Source organism: Panthera leo, chromosome D4, assembly GCF_018350215.1.
Source record: "Panthera leo isolate Ple1 chromosome D4, P.leo_Ple1_pat1.1, whole genome shotgun sequence".
In the NCBI taxonomy this organism is placed as follows: Eukaryota; Metazoa; Chordata; class Mammalia; order Carnivora; family Felidae; genus Panthera; species Panthera leo.
This window is the reverse complement of record NC_056691.1, coordinates 63,179,088-63,200,034: the sequence shown is the minus strand read 5'-3', so window position 1 is coordinate 63,200,034 and position 20,947 is coordinate 63,179,088. Positions and strand designations below refer to the sequence as shown.

The 20,947-nt window shown below is 43.5% G+C and overlaps 1 protein-coding gene and 1 long non-coding RNA gene across 3 annotated transcripts in view; one reads left to right on the top strand and one right to left on the bottom strand.

Moving 5' to 3' along the window:
* Positions 1-5,609, bottom strand: part of LOC122205435 — a 13,295-nt gene extending 7,686 nt beyond the window's left edge. Inside the window, exon 1 of the long non-coding RNA XR_006196049.1 lies at positions 5,319-5,609. This is a non-coding gene — a long non-coding RNA (uncharacterized LOC122205435). The remainder of the gene's footprint in view (positions 1-5,318) is intronic.
* The window catches only part of BAAT (bile acid-CoA:amino acid N-acyltransferase), a 26,173-nt gene extending 5,226 nt beyond the window's left edge, over positions 1-20,947 (top strand). The window contains exons 1-4 of one of the 2 annotated variants that reach the window (XM_042913822.1): positions 3,609-3,662; positions 15,529-16,022; positions 16,261-16,463; positions 19,631-20,947. In XM_042913822.1, coding sequence (XP_042769756.1) covers positions 15,560-16,022; positions 16,261-16,463; positions 19,631-20,224 — 1,260 coding nt within the window. In that variant the 5' untranslated portion in view covers positions 3,609-3,662; positions 15,529-15,559 and the 3' untranslated portion in view covers positions 20,225-20,947. Of the gene's footprint in view, positions 1-3,608; positions 3,663-15,528; positions 16,023-16,260; positions 16,464-19,630 lie in introns of those variants that run through there. The other variant, XM_042913821.1, reaches the window with a different exon arrangement.

Here is a 20,947-nt window from a genome sequence, read left to right as displayed (position 1 = left end):
AGATGTTATATGCATTAGTTGTATATGCCATACGCTATATAATAGTTATCATAGTGGGTTTAATGGGTATAATTATTATAATTATTATTTTTATTTTTTGAGAGAGAGAGAGGGCACAGATGAGCGAGGGGCAGAGAGAGAGAGAAGTGGGGCTCACCCGAAGTGAGGCTTGAGCTCACCTTAAGCAGGACTAGACCTCACAAACTAAGATAATCACCTGAGCTGAAGTCAGATGTTTAATTGACTGAGCCACTCACGTGCCCTATGGGTATAATTATTTTGTTTCCTGTTTTGGATTTTAAGAAGAATGACTATGTTTATGAGGTATGCTGTTAGTGTTTGGTCTGATATATATCCCTTGATTTCTAGCTTATGGGTTTTCTTTTTTTTTTTTTTTATATTTTATTTTTTAACTAATCTCTCCCCCCAACATGGGGCTCAAACTCACAACCCTGAGCTGAAGAGTCGCATGCTCTCCCAACTGAGCCAACTAGGTGTGCCCTGTATTTTATGGCTTTTCAAAACCAAGAAGGTTCTGTTTTTTTTCCACATAGTTTTTCAGTATCACTACTACAAAGATTGGCATGAATGCAGATCAAATAACATTCTTGACCAGCTTCTCTAACCTTTTAGTAATGTAACTAGTCTGATCTCCAGGCATTGGCCTCTTGTGTACATCGATGTACCTGTCCTTTTGGCATGGTCCAGGCCAGCTGGCCAACCCACTCTCTCTCTGCATTTGCTCCACTTGGCTTTTATTGCCCTTGCAAATTCTCTGAGTGTAAGTCGTGTCTTCTGTCAGGTCCCTGGTAGATGCATATACCCCATATCCTATGCTAAAGTGTCAGCTTACACTACACCATGATGATCCCAGGGCCGACCTGCTGGCCATCAGCTCTTAGCTGCCTTCCGTGCCCAGCACCGTGAGAATGTAGGAGCTTCTGAAACTCACAAATCAGAAGTGGAGAGACACTCACAGGAAGGTTTTGTTCTTTCTTTGGCTCTTCATTCCTTATGAAGGCTCCCGTGGCACATAAAGACTTATATTAAATATATTTGCATGCTTTTCTCCTCTTAATCTGTCTTAAGTCAGTTATGTTCTCAGGCCCAGTCAATATACCCTAAGAGGGTGTGCATAATGAGAGGGGAAGAGAGATTGATTGATTTTAAGAAAGTGGCTCCTCCTAAATGTCCATCAACTGATGAATGGATAAAGAAATTGTGGTTTATATACACAATGGAATACTACGTGGCAATGAGAAAAAATGAAATATGGCCTTTTGTAGCAACATGGATGGAACTGGAGAGTGTGATGCTAAGTGAAATAAGCCATACAGAGAAAGACAGATACCATATGGTTTCACTCTTATTGTGGATCCTGAGAAACATAACAGAAACCCATGGGGGAGGGGAAGGAAAAAAAAAAAAAAAAAAAGAGGTTAGAGTGGGAGAGAGCCAAAGCATTAGAGACTGTTAAAAACTGAGAACAAACTGAGGGTTGATGGGGGGTGGGAGGGAGGGCAGGGTGGGAGGGAGGGCAGGGTGGGTGATGGGTATTGAGGAGGGCACCTTTTGGGATGAGCACTGGGTGTTGTATGGAAACCAATTTGACAGTAAATTTCATATATTAAAAAATAAAAAAAAAAAAAAAGAAAGTGGCTCCTGTGATTGTGAGAACTCAAATCTACAGGGTAGGCCAGCAGGCTTGGACACCCAGGGAAGAGCTGGTGTTGCATTCGTGAGTCTGAAGGCAGACTGGAGCTAGATATCCTTCCTCCCGAGAGGACCTCAGCTGTTTCTGCATGGTGCATGCCTGCTATTAGTAACTGTGAATGCCTCTTTTCTACATAGTCATCACCTTACCATCTGGTGTCCCCAGTCTTCATTGGCCACATCCCTTAGGGGCCCATGGTTTTCTGATGTTTTCTGCTCTGAGCAGCAGAGTGGAGAAGACCTGGGTCTATGCCGTCAAACCTGCTCCTCACTTTATTACCTGGGTGCTGAAGCATCATGACCTGCTCACCTTTTCTTGCACTTTTCTTAGAATCTTTATGAAAATAGGGACCCTGGATGGCTCAGTTAAGTGACCAACTCTTTTTTTTTTTTTTTTTTTTTTTTAATTTATTTTTGGGACAGAGAGAGACATAGCATGAACAGGGGAGGGGCAGAGAGAGAGGGAGACACAGAATCGGAAACAGGCTCCAGGCTCCGAGCCATCAGCCCAGAGCCTGACGCGGGGCTCGAACTCACGGACCGCGAGATCGTGACCTGGCTGAAGTCGGACGCTTAACCGACTGCGCCACCCAGGCGCCCCAAGTGACCAACTCTTGATTTTGGCTCAGGTCATGATTTCATGGGTCATGAGATTGAACCCTGTGCTGTGTGGACCCTGCCTAAGATTCTCTCTCTCCCTCTCCCTCTGTCCCTCCCCTGCTCTCATGTATGCACTCTCTCAAAAAAAAAAAAAAAAAAAAAAAAAAAAAGAATCTTCATAAAAGTGATACTAATTTCTGCTGCCTTCCTCACCCACCTCACATCCCATCCTGGGATCTGCTCCTGGGAATTAGTCACTCGGCTGGGAACCTTGCTACCCTGCCTAGGTACTTCTCATCCAGTGTGATGGCTGTGTGCCAAGACACCGTTGTCTTCTCTCAGAACTTTCAGCCTGTCTATGACTTCCAAGAGCAGCCCTTTCTCCTCGAGGCTTGTATTTCACTTGTAATACATGTATGTATCACTCCCGTTTAAAAAGCTGAAGCACAAGGGACGTTAAGCAATCTGCCTGAGGTCAGTCACACTGCTAAAGAGTCAGGGTTCCAATCTAGGTCTCTGGTTCCAGAGACGGGTGGTCTTCCAGACGCACCTCACGGGCTGCCAAAGATGCAAAAGTGAAAAGACATGGTACCCTCTCTCAAGCAGGTGGCAACCTGGAAGCATAGGCCATGATCTGTAAACTTGATGACTTGTACACTTTGACAAGAGACGTTGACTCATGAGACTAACCATAGGGCAGACTTCAGGGATTCTGGCCCTGGGGAGGCATTTTTGCACTGGGAGGGCTTCTGCGGTCCCTTGGAAGAGTGGTTTGCACACCGGAATATGCCTTGGCGGTTCCCTGTCAAAGATACAGATCCTGGAGCCTTATTCTGGTCAGAGCCTCTAGGTGCAGGGCCCAGGAACCTTTACCTAACAGGCCCCCGGTGAGCGTTAAGCCCACACTCTGGGCTCTGATGCTGGGTAACTGGGAGTTACCTTGTTAGACACTATCAAAAAGCCAGTTGCCTAAGAGACCAATGACTTAGAGGAGGAAATAGAAAAGGATTTGGAGTAAAGGAGACCAGAGCCAGGGATTGAGAGGAGGAGTCAGGGAGAGGCTTAGAAACCAGAGCTGTGTGATGAAACGCAGGAACCAGTGGGACTGAAAGGGGCAGCAGCTCCACTAAGCCTCTGTCCTGATCCCACGGCAGCACCGGCTAGTAGTCCCCTCACAGGGGACCTATAGAAGGAAGGAGCAGCTGATAGTTTTGTGACACAGCTTCACCTTGGAAGTGTGGGCTGGGGTGTTTGAACGAGAACACGTCAGCAAAACACAAAACAGAAGGGCTTCCTGTTGGCTCAGCAAGCCGTCCTGCTCCAGGCCGCTTCCTGCAGAGGAATTCAGGGTGAGTGAGTGTGCAGCAGTCGGGATGTGGGGATGCCGCAGACAAGGTCCTTTTGGTATTTCAGCCGCTTGGTACCTGGGAAGGCGGCTTTCCTTTGGCTGCCTTCCTCTCGTCTGGATGGGCAGCACAGCTCTCTGAGGAACCCGGCGTGTCCGGTTGCTTGGAAAGGCAGATATGTCAGATGCATCCACCCAACAAGAGACTGTTTGAGACTATTTTGGGGGCAAACTGCACACTTGGCTGTAAAAGTCAGGATCCTGCTAATGTGAACTTAGAGACTTTCTTTCTTTCTTTCTTTCTTTCTTTGGGAGTCAGGGAGGGTGAGGGGCAGAGGGAGAGAGAGAATCCAGAGCAGGCTCCATGCTGACAGCACCCTCGTGGGGCTCCATCTCACCAACCGGGAGGTTACCACTGGAGCCGAAATCAAGAGTCGGACACTTGACCAACTGAGCCACCCAGGTGCTCCAGGGAGAGACTGTTTCTTGATGGGAGAAATCTTCCTCTGGGATTTCTTGCTTGGAAGGAGGGGGAGGAAGTGCCTGTGATGAAGAGCAAAAAGCCCCTAGAGGGAATGACATTCTGTTTCCTGACTGGTAATTTTAACTTCTGTGGGTGACATTTTGCTCTCATTTTTTCCTCCCTCCTGCTGCAGTAGTGTCCGGCCAGTTCCTAACTGCCTTTTCTCCTGATGGGTCAAAGTCTCCCTGGGGTGTAGCCTTGATACCCTTCACCCTGGGAGTCTGGATGCCTGGAACTTATGCTACAGTATGGCTGTCAGCTCTCAGCTCCTATCGGGTTGCTTCCGGATTGCCCAAGTCTCTCTCTGCAACCACCACAGGGCTGATCCTGTGGGACGCAGCTGGTTTCTTGCCCTTTGGCTGCTTTGTGGCTTTGGCTTCCTGGATTCTCTGCAACGTGCAGGGTGTAGCCTTCGGCTGCAGAGAAGTGAGCAAGCCTGGAGATTTTATTCCGTTGCATTTTGAAGAGTCTCACCTCTTCAGAAGTAACCTATGAAAATTCAGTTGGGTTTCTGTTCTTCTTCATACTCTCTCGGAGAAATTTTTATTCCTTTTTTTTAAAACTGTTCCATCTATCTTTTATTCTTCCTTTTAATTCCTCAAACACTTACTGAGCAATCACTATGTGCCAGGAACTATTCTAGAAACTGAAGAATAGAGCGTTGGACAAGGAATAATTCTTGCCCTTGAAGAATAATTTATAATCTAGTGTTAATAGACTATTCTAGGGTGATGGAAATATTCTATATCTGCATTGTCCAATGCAGTAACCACTAGTTATATGTGGACTTTTGAGCAATTAAAATGGTTACTGTAACTGAGGGATTAAAATTTTAATTTAATTTATTTTTAATAAATTGAAATTTAATTAGCTATATGTGGCTAGAGGCTACTATCTCGGATAGAACAAAAAGGGTGACAGATAAAGAAGCAGATTTTTACAATATCATATACTAAGTTTTATAATAAGATGGTTGGTTGGACTGGTAAATAGGTTGGGGTTAGTTGTAAAAGGCTTTCATTGCATCAGATTATAAAGGGCACCAAAAACAAAGGGAACTTCAAATCCAAGACTGACAGATTCAGCTGGTAAAGAAATAATAAGCCCTTGTTAGATTCCAGACAGCTTATTACTTACATAGATAGTGAAGGCAAGAGAAACTGAAAGTGCCAGCTGTCCGAGTCCTTGTCTTACACCCTGAAATAATGGCATTGAAACAAAAGGGGCCTCATGACTTCAACAGAGTTGTGAGGTGCCTTGTTGCTGAGAAACCAACTCCAGACTGCAGCAAATGGTCACAGAGCCTGTGGCTCTGCCCTTGAAGGGGGGTGTGGGTGTGAGCCAGAAAGTCCTGTGCCTCTCTGGAACCAGGGAGGTGGATGGGAAAACTGTCTCAAGGCAGTCTCCTATAAGATAGGGAGAGACAGATAAGAGCTGCAAACCTCCACTTATAAAATAAATCAATCATCGGGAATATATAGCCAATAATATTGTAATAACTTTGTCTGATGACAGATGGTAACTAAACCTTTTGGGGTGACCATTTGGTAATGTGGTTAGTTTGTTGACCATTTGGTTAGCTTGTTGAATGTTGTATACCTGAAACTAATGTAATATCACATTTCAATTATATGTTAAGATAAGAAAAACAAGTGAGAAAACAATCTTGTGAAGCCTCCTCTAAAGATCATCTACCTTGCTATGTTCCTGGCAGAGTCACAAGGCATTCCATCCAGATTAGGTCATAGTGGTACAAGTTTTGCCAGTGAATGCCTGGAAGCTCTCCAGGGTGTGGTCATGAAGCCATTCCCCTGCAAAAGGTCTCAATGCTGGGCCAGAGGATTTAGAGTTCACCTTTTTTATTTTTTAATTTTTTTAATATGAAATTTGTTGTCAAAATGGTTTCCATACAACACCCAGTGCTCATCTCAACAGGTGCCCTCCTCAATGCCCATCACCCACCCTCCCCTCCCTCCCCCCCCCATCAACCCTCAGTTTATTCTCAGTTTTTAAGTCTCTTATGGTTTGCCTCCCTCCCTCTCTAACTTTTCTTTTTTTCTTTCCCCTCCTCCATGGGATTCTGTTAAGTTTCTCAGGATCCACATAAGAGTGAAAACATATGGTATCTGTCTTTCTCTGTATGACTTATTTCACTTAGCATAACACTCTCCGGTTCCATCCACGTTGCTACAAAGGGCCATATTTCATTCTTTCTCATTGCCACATAGTACTCCATTGTGTATGTAAACCACAATTTCTTTATCCATTTAACAGTTGATGGACATGTAGGCTCTTTCCATAATTTGGCTATTGTTGAGAGTGCTGCTATAAACATTGGGGTACAAGTGCCCCTATGCATCAGCACTCCTATATCCCTTGGGTAAATTCCTAGCAGTGCTATTGCTGGGTCATAGGGTAGGTCTATTTTTAATTTTTTGAGGAACCTCCCACTGTTTTCCAGAGCGGCTGCACCAATTTGCATTCCCACCAACAGTGCAAGAGGGTTCCCGTTTCTCCACATCCTCTCCAGCATCTATAGTCTCCTGATTTGTTCATTTTAGCCACTCTGACTGGCGTGAGGTAGTATCTGGGTGTGGTTTTGATTTATATTTCCCTGATGAGGAGTGACATGGAACGTCTTTTCATGTGCCTGTTGGCCACCTGGATGTCTTCTTTAGAGAAGTGTCTATTTATGTCTTCTGCCCATTTCTTCACTGGATTATTTGTTTTTCGGGTGTGGAGTTTGGTGAGCTCTTTATAGATTTTGGATACTAGCCCTTTTTCTGATATGTCATTTGCAAATATCTTTTCCCATTCCATCGGTTGCCTTTTAGTTTTGTTGATTGTTTCCTTTGCAGTGCAAAAGCTTTTTGTCTCCACGAGGTCCCAATAGTTCATTTTTGCTTTTAATTCCCTTGCCTTTGGAGATGTGTCAAGTAAGAAATTGCTGCGGCTGAGGTCAGAGAGGGTTTTTCTTGCTTTCTCCTCTAGGGTTTTGGTGGTTTCCTGTCTCACATTCAGGTCCTTTATCCATTTTGAGTTTATTTTTGTGAATGGTGTAAAAAAGTGGTCGAGTTTCATTCTTCTGCATGTTGCTGTCCAGTTCTCCCAGCACCATTTGTTAAAGAGACTGTCTTTTTTCCATTGGATATTCTTTTCTGCTTTGTCAAAGATTACTTGGCCATACTTTTGTGGGTCCAATTCTGGAGTCTCTATCCTATTCCATTGATCTATGTGTCTGTTTTTGTGCCAATACCATGCTGTCTTGTTGATTACAGCTTTGTAGTAGAGGCTAAAGTCTGGGATTGTGATGCCTCCTGCTTTGGTCTTCTTCAAAATTCCTTTGGTGGATAGGTATTTAATCCTATCTGGAGTCTTTTGTGGTTCCATACAAATTCGGGGTCTTTTGTGGTTCCATACAAATTTTAGGATTGCTTGTTCTAGCTTCAAGAAGAATGCTGGTGCAATTTTGATTGGGATTGCATTGAATGTGTAGATAGCTTTGGGTAGTATTGACATTTTAGCAGTATTTATTCTTCCAATCCATGAGCACAGAATGTTTTTCCATTTCTTTCTATCGTCTTCAATTTCCTTCATAAGCTTTCTATAGTTTTCAGCATACAGATCTTTTACATCTTTGGTTAGGTTTATTCCTAGGTATTTTATGATTCTTGGTGCAATTGTGAATGGGATCAGTTTCTTTATTTGTCTTTCTGTTGCTTCATTATTAGTGTATAAGAATGCAACTGATTGGGGCGCCTGGGTGGCGCAGTCGGTTAAGCGTCCGACTTCAGCCAGGTCACAATCTCGCGGTCTGTGAGTTCGAGCCCCGCGTCAGGCTCTGGGCTGATGGCTCGGAGCCTGGAGCCTGTTTCCGATTCTGTGTCTCCCTCTCTCTCTGCCCCTCCCCCGTTCATGCTCTGTCTCTCTCTGTCCCAAAAATAAATAAAAAACGTTGAAAAAAAATTTAAAAAAAAAAAAGAATGCAACTGATTTCTGTACATTGATTTTGTATCCTGCGACTTTGCTCAATTCACGTATCAGTTCTAGCAGACTTTTGGTGGAGTCTGTTGGGTTTTCCATGTAGAATATCATGTCATCTGCAAAAAGTGAAAGCTTGACTTCATCTTTGCCAATTTTGATGCTTTTGATTTCCTTTTGTTGTCTGATTACTGATGCTAGAACTTCCAACACTATGTTAAAAAACAGCGGTGAGAGTGGACATCCCTGTCGCGTTCCTGATCTCGGGGGAAAGCTCTCAATTTTTCCCCATTGAGGATGATATTAACTGTGGGCTTTTCATAAATGGCTTTTATGATCTTTAAGTATGTTCCTTCTATCCTGACTTTGAGGGTTTTTATTAAGAAAGGATGCGGAATTTTGTCAAATGCTTTTTCTGAATCAATTGACAGGATCATATGGTTCTTTTCTTTTCTTTTCTTTTATTAATGTGATGTATCACATTGATTGATTTGCAAATGTTGAACCAGCCCTGCAGCCCAGGAATGGATCCCACTTGATCATGGTGAATAATTCTTTTTATATGCTGTTGAATTCGATTTGCTAGTTATCTTATTGAGAATTTTTGCATCCATATTCATTAGGGATTTTGGCCTGTAGTTCTCTTTTTTTTGCTGGGTCTCTGTCTGGTTTAGGAATCAAAGTAATGCTGGCTTCATAGAATGAGTCTGGAAGTTTTCCTTCCCTTTCTATTTTTTGGAACAGCTTGAGAAGGATACGTATGATCTCTGCTTTAAATGTCTGGTAAAATTCCCCAGGGAAGCCATCTGGTCCTGGACTCTTATTTGTTGGGAGATTTTTGATAACTGATTCAATTTCTTCACTGGTTATGTGTCTATTCAAGTTTTCTATTTCTCCCTGTTTGAGTTTTGCAAGCGTGTGGGGGCTTAGGAATTTGTCCATTTCTTCCAGGTTGTCCAGTTTGTGGGCATAAAATTTTTTATAGTATTCCCTGATAATTGCTTGTATTTCTGAGGGATTGGTTGTAATAATTCCATTTTAATTCATGATTTTATCTATTTGAGTCCTCTCCCTTTTCTTTTTGAGAAGCCTAGCTAGAGGTTTATCAACTTTGTTTATTTTTTCAAAAAACCAACTCTTGTTTCATTGATCTGCTCTACAGTCTTTTTAGATTCTATATTGTTTATCTCTCCTCTGATCTTTATTATTTCTCTTTTTCTGCTGGGTTTGGGGCATCTTTGCTGTTCTGCTTCTATTTCCTTTAGGTGTGCTGTTAGATTTTGTATTTGGGATTTTTCTTGTTTCTTGAGATAGGCCTGGATGGCAATGTATTTTCCTCTCAGGACTGCCTTTGCTGCATCCCAAAGCATTTGGATTGTTGTATTTTCATTTTCATTTGTTTCCATGTATCTTTTAATTTCTTCTCTAATTGCCTGATTGACCCATTCATTCTTTAGTAGGGTGTTCTTTAACCTCCATGCTTTTGGAGGTTTTCCAGACTTTTTCCTGTGGTCTATTTCAAGCTTCATAGCATTGTGGTCTGAAAGTGTGCATGGTATGATCTCAATTCTTTTATACTTATGAAGGGCTGTTTTGTGATCCAAGATGTGATCTATCTTGGAGAATGTTCCATGTGCACTCGAGAAGAAAGTATATTCTGTTGCTTTGGGATGCAGAGTTCTAAATATATCTGTCAAGTCCATCTGATCCAATGTAGGGCCCTTGTTTCTTTATTGATCCTGTGTCTAGATGATCTATCCATTGTTGTAAGTGGAGTATTAAAGTCCCCTGCAATTACCACATTCTTATCAATAAGGTCGCTTATGTTTGTGATTGTTTTATATATTTGGGGGCTCCCATATTTGGCGTATAGACATTTATAATTGTTAGCTCTTCCTGATGGATAGACCCTGTAATTATTATTTAATGCCCTTCTTCATCTCTTGTTACAGCCTTTAATTTAAAGTCTAGTTTGTCTCATATAAGTATGGCTGCTCCAGCTTTGTTTTGACTTCCAGTAGCATGATAGATAGTTCTCCATTCCCTCACTTTCAATCTGAAGGTGTCCTCAGATCTAAAATGAGTCTCTTGTAGACAGCAAATAGATACGTCTTGTTTTTTTATCCATTCTGATACCCTGTGTCTTTTGGTTGGAGCATTTAGTCCATTTACATTCAGTGTTATTATTGAAAAATATGGGTTTAGAGTCATTGTGATGTCTGTAGGTTTCATGCTTGTAGTGATGTCTCTGGTACTTTGTGGTCCTTGCAACATTTCACTCACAGAGTCCCCCTTAGGATCTCTTGTAGGGCTGGTTTAGTGGTGATGAATTCCTTCAGGTTTTGTTTGGGAAAACCTTTATCTCTCCTATTCTGAATGATAGACTTGCTGGATAAAGGATTCTTGGCTACATAATTTTTCTGTTCATCACATTGAAGATTTCCTGTCGTTCCTTTCTGGCCTGCCAAGTTTCAGTAGATAGGTCTGCCACTACTCTTATGGGTCTACCTTTGTAAGTTAGAGCCTGTCTATCCCTAGATGCTTTCAGAATTCTCTCTTTATCCTTGTATTTTGCCAGTTACACTATGATATGTCATGCAGAAGATCGATTCAAGTTACGTCTGAAGGTAGTTCTCTGTGCCTCTTGGATATCAATGCCTGTTTCCTTCCCCAGATCAGGGAAGTTCTCAGCTATGATTTGTTCAAGTACACCTTCAGCCCCTTTCTCTCTCTCTTCCTCCTCTGGAATTCCTATGATACAGATATTGTTCTGTTTGATTGCATCACTTAGTTCTCTAATTCTCCCCTCATGCTCCTGGATTTTTTTTATCTCTCTTTTCCTCAGCTTCCTCTTTTTCCATAATTTTATCTTCTAATTCACCTATTCTCTCCTCTGCCTCTTCAATCCGAGCTGTGGTCGACTCCATTTTATTTTGCACCTCATTTATAGCATTTTTTAGCTCCTCATGAATATTTCTTAGTCCCTTGATGTCTGTAGCAATAGATTCTCTGCTGTCCTCTATGCTTTTTTTCAAGCCCAACGATTAATTTTATGACTATTATTCTAAATTCTTGTTCCGTTATATTGTTTAAATTGTTTTTGATCAATTCGTTAACTGTCGCTACTTCCTGGAGTTTCTTTTGAGGAGAGGTCTTCTGTTTCATCATTTTGGGTAGTCCCTGCGGTGGCTCCAAACTGCAGGGCACTTCCCCTGTGCTGTCTGGAGTAACTTGTGTTGGGCGGGGCCGCAGTCAGACCCAATGTCTGCCCCCAGCCCACCACTGGGGCCACAATCAGACTGGTATGTACCTTATCTTCCCCTCTCCCAGGGGCACAACTCACTGTGGAGTGGTGTGGCCCCTGTCTGGGCTACTTGCACACTGCCAGGCTTGTGGTGCTTTGATAGGATTTGGTGTATTAGCTGGGGTGGATCCGCCAGGTGCACTGGGGCTGGAGGGGCAGGCTTAGCTCGCTTTGCCATCAGTGGTCCCCTGCGGGAGGGGCCCTGCAGCACCAGAGGGAGGCAGGCAGACATGTCAAAGGGATGGATCCACAGAAGCACAGCGTTGGGTATTTGCGAGGTGCAAGCAAGTTCGGGGAACTGGTTCCCTTTGGGATTTCAGCTGGGGGATGGGAGAGGGAGATGGCACTGGCCAGCGACTTTGTCCCCCTGCCGAGCTGAGCTCTGTCTTCCAGGGCTCAACACCTCTCCCTCCCGGTGTCCTCTCGCCCTCCCACTCTCAGAGCAGAGCTGTTGACTTATAACATTCCAGATGTTAAGTCCCGCTGGCTGTCAGAACTCATGCAGTCTGGCCCCTCGGCTTTTGCAAGCTAGACTTCGGGGGCTCTGCCTTGCTGGGCAGGCTGCCCTTTCACTGCCCCGGCTCCCTCCCACCAGTCCATGTAGCATACACCGCCTCTCGGCCCTTCCTACCCTCTTCCGTGGACCTCTTGTCTATGCTTGTCTCCGGAGAGTCCGTTCTGGTAGTCTTCTGGTGGTTTTCTGGGTTATTTAGTCAGATGTGGGTGGAATCTAAGCGATCAGCAGGACGAGGTGAGCCCAGCATCCCCCTACACCGCCATCTTCTCCCAACACTTAGAGTTCACCTTTTAATGACTCTGGCTGTCATTGAAAGTATAAAGCAGGAGAGTGATTTGATTACTTTTGTGTTTTGTAAAGATCTGTCTGACAACATTGCAGAGATTAGACCGGGGAGTGCAAAAGACTAAACAGGGAGGAAGAATTGGATAAATGGATGAGAGTTTATGGGAATGAAGTGGACAGCACAATCGATAATCATTTACTGAATACATGGATTGTAAAGGACTCCATGCGCAGCAGGTGGGACAAAGACAAGTCAGACCAGATCCTGCCCCCAAGAGACTTACAGATTAACAGGAAAGTGAAAGCACAACATAAATGGTTCTAGTATAAGGTTCAGTAATATATTAAGTGCTCTGAGTAGCATGGTGGAGACTCCTCTTCCCTGTGCACAGTAGGTGCTTTATTGATAATGATGACAATACAGCATTGGACAGGATAAGCTTTAAGGTTTCTTACAGCTTATTGTGAAAGTCTATGAGGGTCTGGTTCCGAGAGGCAATAAGCCTTATCAACTGACAAAGGTGTTAATCCCTGTCATAATATGTGGAGTAGCTGGGATCCAAATGAGAATAAGATAATAGAAATGGAATACAGGGAAAACAGGAACTTAAAAAATCTTCAAAAATCAGCCTATTGGACCTTCAGACATGTTTGCAAAAGGCAAATCCTTACTAAAATACAGAAGAGTGGCATAATAAATAACAGGGTGTGAAAAAATTCTTGAAAAAGCAGTTCTTTATCACAATGTTCTTCTTGTCCCATCCATACTTGACAATGCTTTTCTTACACTTTCCCTCTGATTTTCTCTTACACCAATAGAGTCTATTCCCTTAACTCATTTCATGAAGCATAAAGGGAGTTTGGAGTAGGTAAATCACGAAGGAGAGGCAAATGTGATCAGCCTACCGCCCTTCTCTCCATGCAACGTAGTGCTCACTAACCGTCAAGAGCCTCCTCTATCTTGCATCCAAAACTGAAAATGAATTTAGTCAAATGAACATGATCCTTTTGCCCACTGCCCTTATGGGATGAAAAACCTGTAAAGAAATCACTGATAGGACTGCTCGGTCACTATCCATCCTTGAGTGCACTAGCATCACATGACACTTGAAATTCCAAAACTTTCTTTTTTCCTCAACTAAGAACTCTAGTGGAACCCCCTCATGACATTCTGCAGAACCTCAGTGCTCCTCAGAACCCCAGTTGAGAAGCCCTGGTGTAGAGGTACAAAGTCTTCTTTCACGCGTGTGTGCATGCACACATATGTATGTGTTATGTGTATTTTAATCCCGGACTCTTCTTGCTTCTTGAATATATAAGGGAGGGATGACACATAGGCTTGAGAAGTCCGAGGTCTGTTAGACTTACAACCAACTTCTAGAAAGGCAATCTGTCCAATTTTGCCTTAGATCCCTACCCAATCCTCATAAGGGTCCTCCCTGCCTTGTCAACTTGTGAAAGATGCTGATTTTATTTAGCTTATATTCCAAGGGCAATGACACTAGGGTTGATGATCATCTGGTCCCTTCCTAGTCTTTCATGGGGAAACCTGAGACACCATTCACAAGCACCCACTGTTGACCTGTCAAATGGTATCTTCTCTTGAGAGAACTGCTTCTTATAGGAAATTTCACTCTAATCTCTTGCATATACATTGGCGGAAATAGAAAACATGTAGACATAGAATAATAGTGACCATTATGAGGAATTTCTGACAAGTCAGAGTGACTGGTGATCTCTGGGTCCCCCTTTTTTTAATTTTTAAAATGTTAATTTATTTTTGAGAAAGAGCTTGAGCAGGGGAGGGGCAGAGAAAGAGGGAGACAGGATCCAAAGCAGGCTCTGTGCTGACAACAGGAGCCTGATATAAGGCTCAAACTCACGGTGAGATCAAGACCTGAGCCAAAGTCAGACACTCAACCAACTCAGCCACCCATGTGCCCCTCTGGGCCCCCATTCTAAATAGGCCAAGGGAAAACATCTCTGGCACATATTGTATCAGGTATCCATTGCAATGGCCCCAGGTTGAGGTCACATGGTATAAACATAGCTGCTGGATATCCATCTCTGGGCTCTAGAAAGCAGTTCTATCACTACAATTTGCATCAAGATCTTGTTGAAGAAATGGTGCATACCTATGTCAAAGTTTCATATAAGAAATCTATTTCAGAACTAAATATTGGAAAGGTCTCACTTCTTCCTTTTCCCTGAGGAACTGGTAACTTTTTTCTATGAGAATAATTAGAACAATGAAACTGCCCAGATTGCCTTTTCTCCTCTGGCTATCACTAATTTATTTAGGGCCAAACCTACTACAGCTCACAAAAAGCTCTAGTTTTCATGCTCCAGGGTTTCTTTGACCAATGTCTCTGATTTTGTTCATATTTTCCCCATTCTATTTTATTTTATTTTACTCTGTACCTGTTATCTGTAAACAGGTTCAAGTTTGTTGTAGATATGAGGAATGGAAGAAAGAAGGGAAGGGAGGAAAGAGAGAAGAAAGGACAGGAGAAGGAATGTAAGGAAGGAGGAAATGCCCCACATTTTGCTCATTAATGAAACGGAGTATGATCCAGTGTCTATTATAGTCTCTTTACTACAAACAGCATTTTGACATTTATCACCCATTGGAAAGGCAGAAAAGCAGAGACAAGATCATGGAGTTTTATTTTCCTATGAAAAGAATAAATAATGGGAACTCGAAAAAGAGCTGAAGTTTGGTTTTATAATGGCAGGGATGGATTAGAGACTAAAACAAAAAAGAAACAACATCCTAGTATATTTCTTGTTTATGTAACTCTGCCCCAGCTAGGTATGGGGATTGAAAAGCAGCACTGATCTTTCCTGTAAGTGCTCTACCATGCATTACCTCCTTAGATCCTGGCAAATACCCTGTAAAATAGGTCACATGGGTATTATCTTAACTGAGGAATTAAAGCTCAACTTACCCCAAACTATAAAACTAATGTTTATGACAGTGTTATAATGGATAAGGCAGGAGGCTGTGGTTCAGCCTTAACTTGAATTTCCAGTTCTACTCTTATGTATTAGGTTTGAAGCATGTCACTTAACTTGTTTCCTCATATGTAAAATGAGAATAATGTGTCCTCTTGCATGTCTCCTTTTCCCTCCTGGAAATGTTCTGTGTATTTTGCATGAGGTCTCTAGAAGCAGAACTTGGCCAGACCTAATGCAAGCCTCGTCTTGGTCTTTTTCCTGGGATTTCAGTCTCCAACTCAAAGTCTCCTCTCACGTTACAGGGCACACTACAGGTCCCTCTGCCAGTTGCCAATGTTCCAGCTGACCGCCACCCCAGCAAGTGCCCTTGCAGATGAGCCAGTGCATATCCGAGTGACAGGCCTGCCCCCGTTGCAGATAGTGACCCTCACGGCATCCCTGAAGGATGAGAGAGGGTATGTGTACCAGTCTAAAGCCTTCTACAAGGCAAACGAGGTTGGTGAACTGGACCTAATGGAGGCTCCTTCAATTGGAGGCGACTATGTGGGGGTCCACCCGATGGGTCTCTTCTGGTCTCTGAAGCCCGAGAAGGTTTTCCGGAGGCTGATTAAGCAGGATGTGATGAACAGCCCCTTTTATGTCACTCTGAACCTATATGACTCAGTTTATTTGCAAGTTTCCACCACAGATCAGCCTAGGGCCAGCCAGACGGTACAGCGCTGGTTCTCAGGCCCTGGCGTACAGCGGGTGCAGATCCAAGAAGGTCGTGTGCGAGGAGCCCTTTTTCTCCCTCCAGGTGAGGCCAATCTTTGGTGATATGGAAAACATTGTTGACAAATATAAAAACAAAAACGAATGGCATCAAATTATTGGAGAACTAATATTTCGATACACGATAGTTTAAAACCAACATGCTATTTTGTGTGTGAGTGAAGGTAGAAATCACATTGCTCATCCCGTACTTCCCCTGATATCCACTGGGCCCTCTTTTCACTCTTTCTGATCCCATTCTCTTTTCTTTCTGTTGCTTTCAGGGGAAGGTCCTTTCCCAGGAATCATGGATTTGTTTGGGGGTAGAGGGGGTCTGGTTGAATTTCGGGCCAGTCTTTTGGCTACCCATGGCTTTGCGGTGTTGGCATTAGCATATTTTGGCTATGAAGATCTGCCTAAAAAACTGGAGGAGATCGACCTGGAATATTTTGAGGAAGCTGCTAACTGGCTATTAGCTCATCCCAAGGTATTTATTTATTTTTTTCTAAGTTTATTTACTTATTTTGAAAGAGAGAGAGACAGAGTGTGAATGAGCAGGGGAGGGTCAGAGAGGGAAAGAGAGAATACCAAGCAGCCCTTATGTGGGGCTCAAACTCACAAACTATGATACGATGACCTGAGCTGAAATCAAGAGTTGGACGCTTAACTGACTGAGCCACCCAGGCACCCCAATCCAAGGTATTTAAAATACTTTTCATTCTACCTTGCAACATTATAGTGAAAAAAAAAACCATAAATGTTTGTTTTGCCTATTTTACCAATCTGTTTAGACTTGGGCATAGCAGAGTTTACTCTTAAAATGGGGATGATAATATCTACCTTGTAGATATCTACCTCGTAGGATTGTTGGGATCGGTGGTGATCAACTTACTGGCACAAAAGACAATAAATGGTGGATATATTTTGATCATTTTCAATGGGAAGAAAAAGCCAAGAGTCCTCACATTTGAAGTGCATGTGACTTGTTCACCAGTGGCTCTTCAATTTTCATCAGCTGCTGATCTCAAATCATGAATTCTCTGACTTGAAGTGTTTTCGAACTTCAGTGATTGTCTCTGCATGGGGTAATACTGGAGTAAGTCACACTAAAGAGTCCCGAGACTAAGAACATGCAGAAGTTCCGTTTTAGAGCTGGGCCACAGGATTAGAGCAGAATTATCAGCAAAATGGATGTGGCTGCACCATCTGATTAGCTGAATTAGCTCTTCAAGTATCAGATCTAGGAACAGAACTAAGCCCAAAGTAAGTGTCCAAGTCTAGAAGCCAGGGTAGGGAATGGAATCTGGAAAGGAAGGATCATTTTAGAACTCTGTCAAGTCTTGTTGTACCATTGAAAATGTCATCCATGGCCCAGAGGCTTTGTTATCAGGTGATGAATGTGAATGGGTGATTTTTCTAAGCATATTTGGCTCTTTTTAAAGGATTGTCCAGATAAAATGTTTAAGTGAAAAATTTTCTTTCACTTCAAATTTAACTATTTGTGACATTATCTGAGGAGAAAGGGGAGACAGAGACAGCACTAGTGGGGGAAGGACAGAGAAAGAGACAGAGAGAGAGAGAGAGAGAGAGAGAGAGAGAGAGAGTGAGAGAATCCTAAGCAGGCTCCGTGCTGCCAGCACAGAGCCCACCACGGGGCTTGATCCCATGAAACCACGAGATCATGCCCTGTGCCAAAACCAAGAGTCAGATGCTTAACCGACTGAGCCACCCAGGTGCCCCAAAATTCAGTTTAGATTTAGATTCATCAGAAGAGGTGCAGTTCCCACCTCTGCCCCTTGATACTGTTGTAACCTTAAGCAGGGCTTGTAAACTTCCTGAATCTCAGTGCTATTATGGAAGGACAAGCTGAGACAACTTATGTGTAGAGCACTTAGCTGAGGGGCCGGCATATACAGTAAACTCTCAATAAATCCACCTTGTCATCTTTGCCCATCTGGTTTTACCCCTCTCCCTTCCCCACATCCTCAACCAGTCCCAAAGTGTTTTAGGGTCTGTTCCTGAATCTTTCTCAATACCTCACACCCTGTCCACCGTCCAGGCCACTGTTTTAGTTTGTCATCACTGCCCCACTGTGGTACCGCCATAGTGTAGTTTCCTATCTCTCGTCCCTTGCTCTCATCCCTTGCCCCAGTCCTGTCCTCTCATGGATGGTTCCCAAATATGGGAGCCCACTGGATTTCCCCATGGATATGCTATATTATCAGATTCTTGGGCCCACTCAGAACTATTGAAGTAGAAACATGAAAACTGGATCTTGGAAAGCTCTAATTGAAAAAGATTTTTTTTCAGGTGATCTGATAAAAGAAAGGTGCTGGGCATACAAGTGTAAGCAAAGTAAACATATCAGGTTGCAATGTATTTGCTACTGTCTTTCCAAAATGCCCTTCCTCTCCCTACTCATATTTCCCCCCAGGATTTTATTTATTTACTTATTTATTTAAGTATAGGAGAGGTTCCTAGGTGCCTGGTACCTGACCCTAGGATCATCCATCTATCTTTCTTTCTTTCTCTCTTTCTTTCTTTCTCTCTTTCTTTCTCTCTTTCATGTTTACTTATTTTTGAGAGAGAGAGACAGAATGTGAGCAGAGGAGGGGCAGAAAGAGAGGGAGACACAGAATCTAGAGCAGGCTCCAGGCTCCGAGCTGTCAGCACAGAGCCTGATGCGGGGCTTGAACCCATGAACCGTGAGATCAGGACCTGAGCTGACTGAGCCATCCAGGCACCCCACAAGATTTTATTTAAATTCGAGTTAGTTAACACCTTTCCCTACTCATCTTCCTAACTTCTCCCTTCCCTCTGTTCCCTCAGCCTTCCACAAAATTAAGGACCCCCTTCTACGGCCTACTACTTTTGCTATTGGATTGGGCACTGGAATTCAATTGTTTATAGAATCCAAGGCTTTCATCTTTACACCCCCAATGCTTTCATGATTAGCTCTTAGATTAATGGATGTGCAAAATCTCCGTTGCTGTAAAATGCCATTTAAATATGAATAACACAAAATATTCTAAAGAACCTAGGGAAATCTCTTTTCCTAGCCAGAGAGAAGAATTTGATTCTTTGTGAAGTTTACCTGCTTGTACTCACTTGATGTTGAACATTGCTGGTGCATTTAGACTCTTTGCTTTTACAGAAGTCTGCCTTTGATGAAGAGTTTTTATTTCTTTTTTGTTTATTTATTTTTGAGAAAGAGAGAGAGAGAGAGAGAGAGAGAACGAGCAGGGGAGGGGCAGAGAGAGAGGGAGACACAGAATTGGAAGCAGGCTCCAGGCTCTGAGCTGTCAACATAGAGCTGGACGCGTGGCTCAAAGTCACCAACTGTGAGATCATGACCTGAGCTGAAGCTGAAGGCTTAACCGACTGAGTCACCCAGGCGCCCCACGGCTTTTCTTTCTATTGTTTCACTAGATCATCATAACAATCCTGCAGGGTAGGTAATATTAACGCCCCCATAAGACAAGAAGGCTTTCAGAGGGCAGACAGGTAGGTAATGTTTTCAGTCATAGAAGCTGGTAAACTCGAGTGCCAGGACTCCCATACAATATTTTCTGTTTGTTCACACTAGCTTACTGGCCTGTAAGGCGGCTCCTTCGAGTATGGCATGTGATGGGTTCCCTTTATTTTGTGCTTCAGATCCAAAAGCCAGGAATCGGAGTGATCTCCGTGAGCAAAGGTGTAGAGATCGCGCTGGCCATGGCCTGCTTCCTGAAGCATGTGGTAGCCACCATCTGCATCAATGGGCCCAACGCCATCTATGAATTTCCGCTCAGGTACAAAGATCTGGTTATAACACCCATCCCCTCGTTTATGGAGCGCGTGCAGATGGACGTTTTAGGAGCTATGCGCCTCCGCCACTACAAGGGGGACGCCCGGGATGAACTGAATCAGAAGAGCGTGCTTCCCATCGAAAAGGCCCAGGGTGCGATTCTTTTCATTGTAGGAGACGGTGATGAATGCATGAATAGCAGGGAGTATGCTGAGCAGGCCTTGGACCAGCTGAGGAGCCATGGGAGAAACAATGGAAGGATGCTGGTATACCCCGGGGCGGGCCACCTCATAGAACCGCCCTACACACCCCTGTGTTATGCTTCCCCACACAGGCTCGGTTCCGGGATCCTGCTCTGGGGAGGGGACCCTGTTGCCCATGCGGCAGCCCAAGAGCACTCCTGGGGAGAGATCCAGAAATTCTTCAGGGAACAGCTTACTCAAACCAGAAGCAAACTCTGAGCAAGGAAGGGCTAAGGGTGATGATGCACTGGGGAGACAGACAATGAAAGTAAGGCAGGAATATGACGGAAAGAGGGGGCTCTCCTGATTTCTCTAGATTCACAGTTATTTTGGACCAACTGGAAGGAAATTGGACAAAATCAAAGGACAAGGGCACAGGTGCATATGAACTATTTCGAACAAATTTGTATGTGATTTGAATTTTTGTAAACCGAATCTTAGTTTATATGTACCAGCAGGTATATCGCTGTCTCAAAATTGTGATACCCTTGCAAATTGAATAACCTTTGTACCCCAGTTAGGGATACCTTGGATCCAGGTATTTGCCAATCTAGGTGAATTCCCTGGGACTTGGCAAGTGGTGGAAAACATTTTCTGTTTAAAACTGGGTTTCTCGGGGTGCCTGGGTGGCTCAGTCGGTTGGGCGTCCGACTTTGGCGCAGGTCATGATCTCGCAGTCTGTAGGTTCAAGCCCTGCGTCTGGCTCTGTGCCAATGGCTTGGGACCTGGGGCCTGCCTGTGATTCTGTGTCTCCCTCCCCTCAGCTCCTCCCCTGCTCACGCTCTGTCTCTCTCTCAAAAATAAATAAAAATTTAAAAAAACAACAACAACAACAAAAACCGGGTTTCTGACATCTGATATGAAAAGTTCTAACACTACCATCAAATGTAATGCTTGCTATAGATTTCCAAGAGGTATTTTTTTTTCTCAGAATAGGGATGT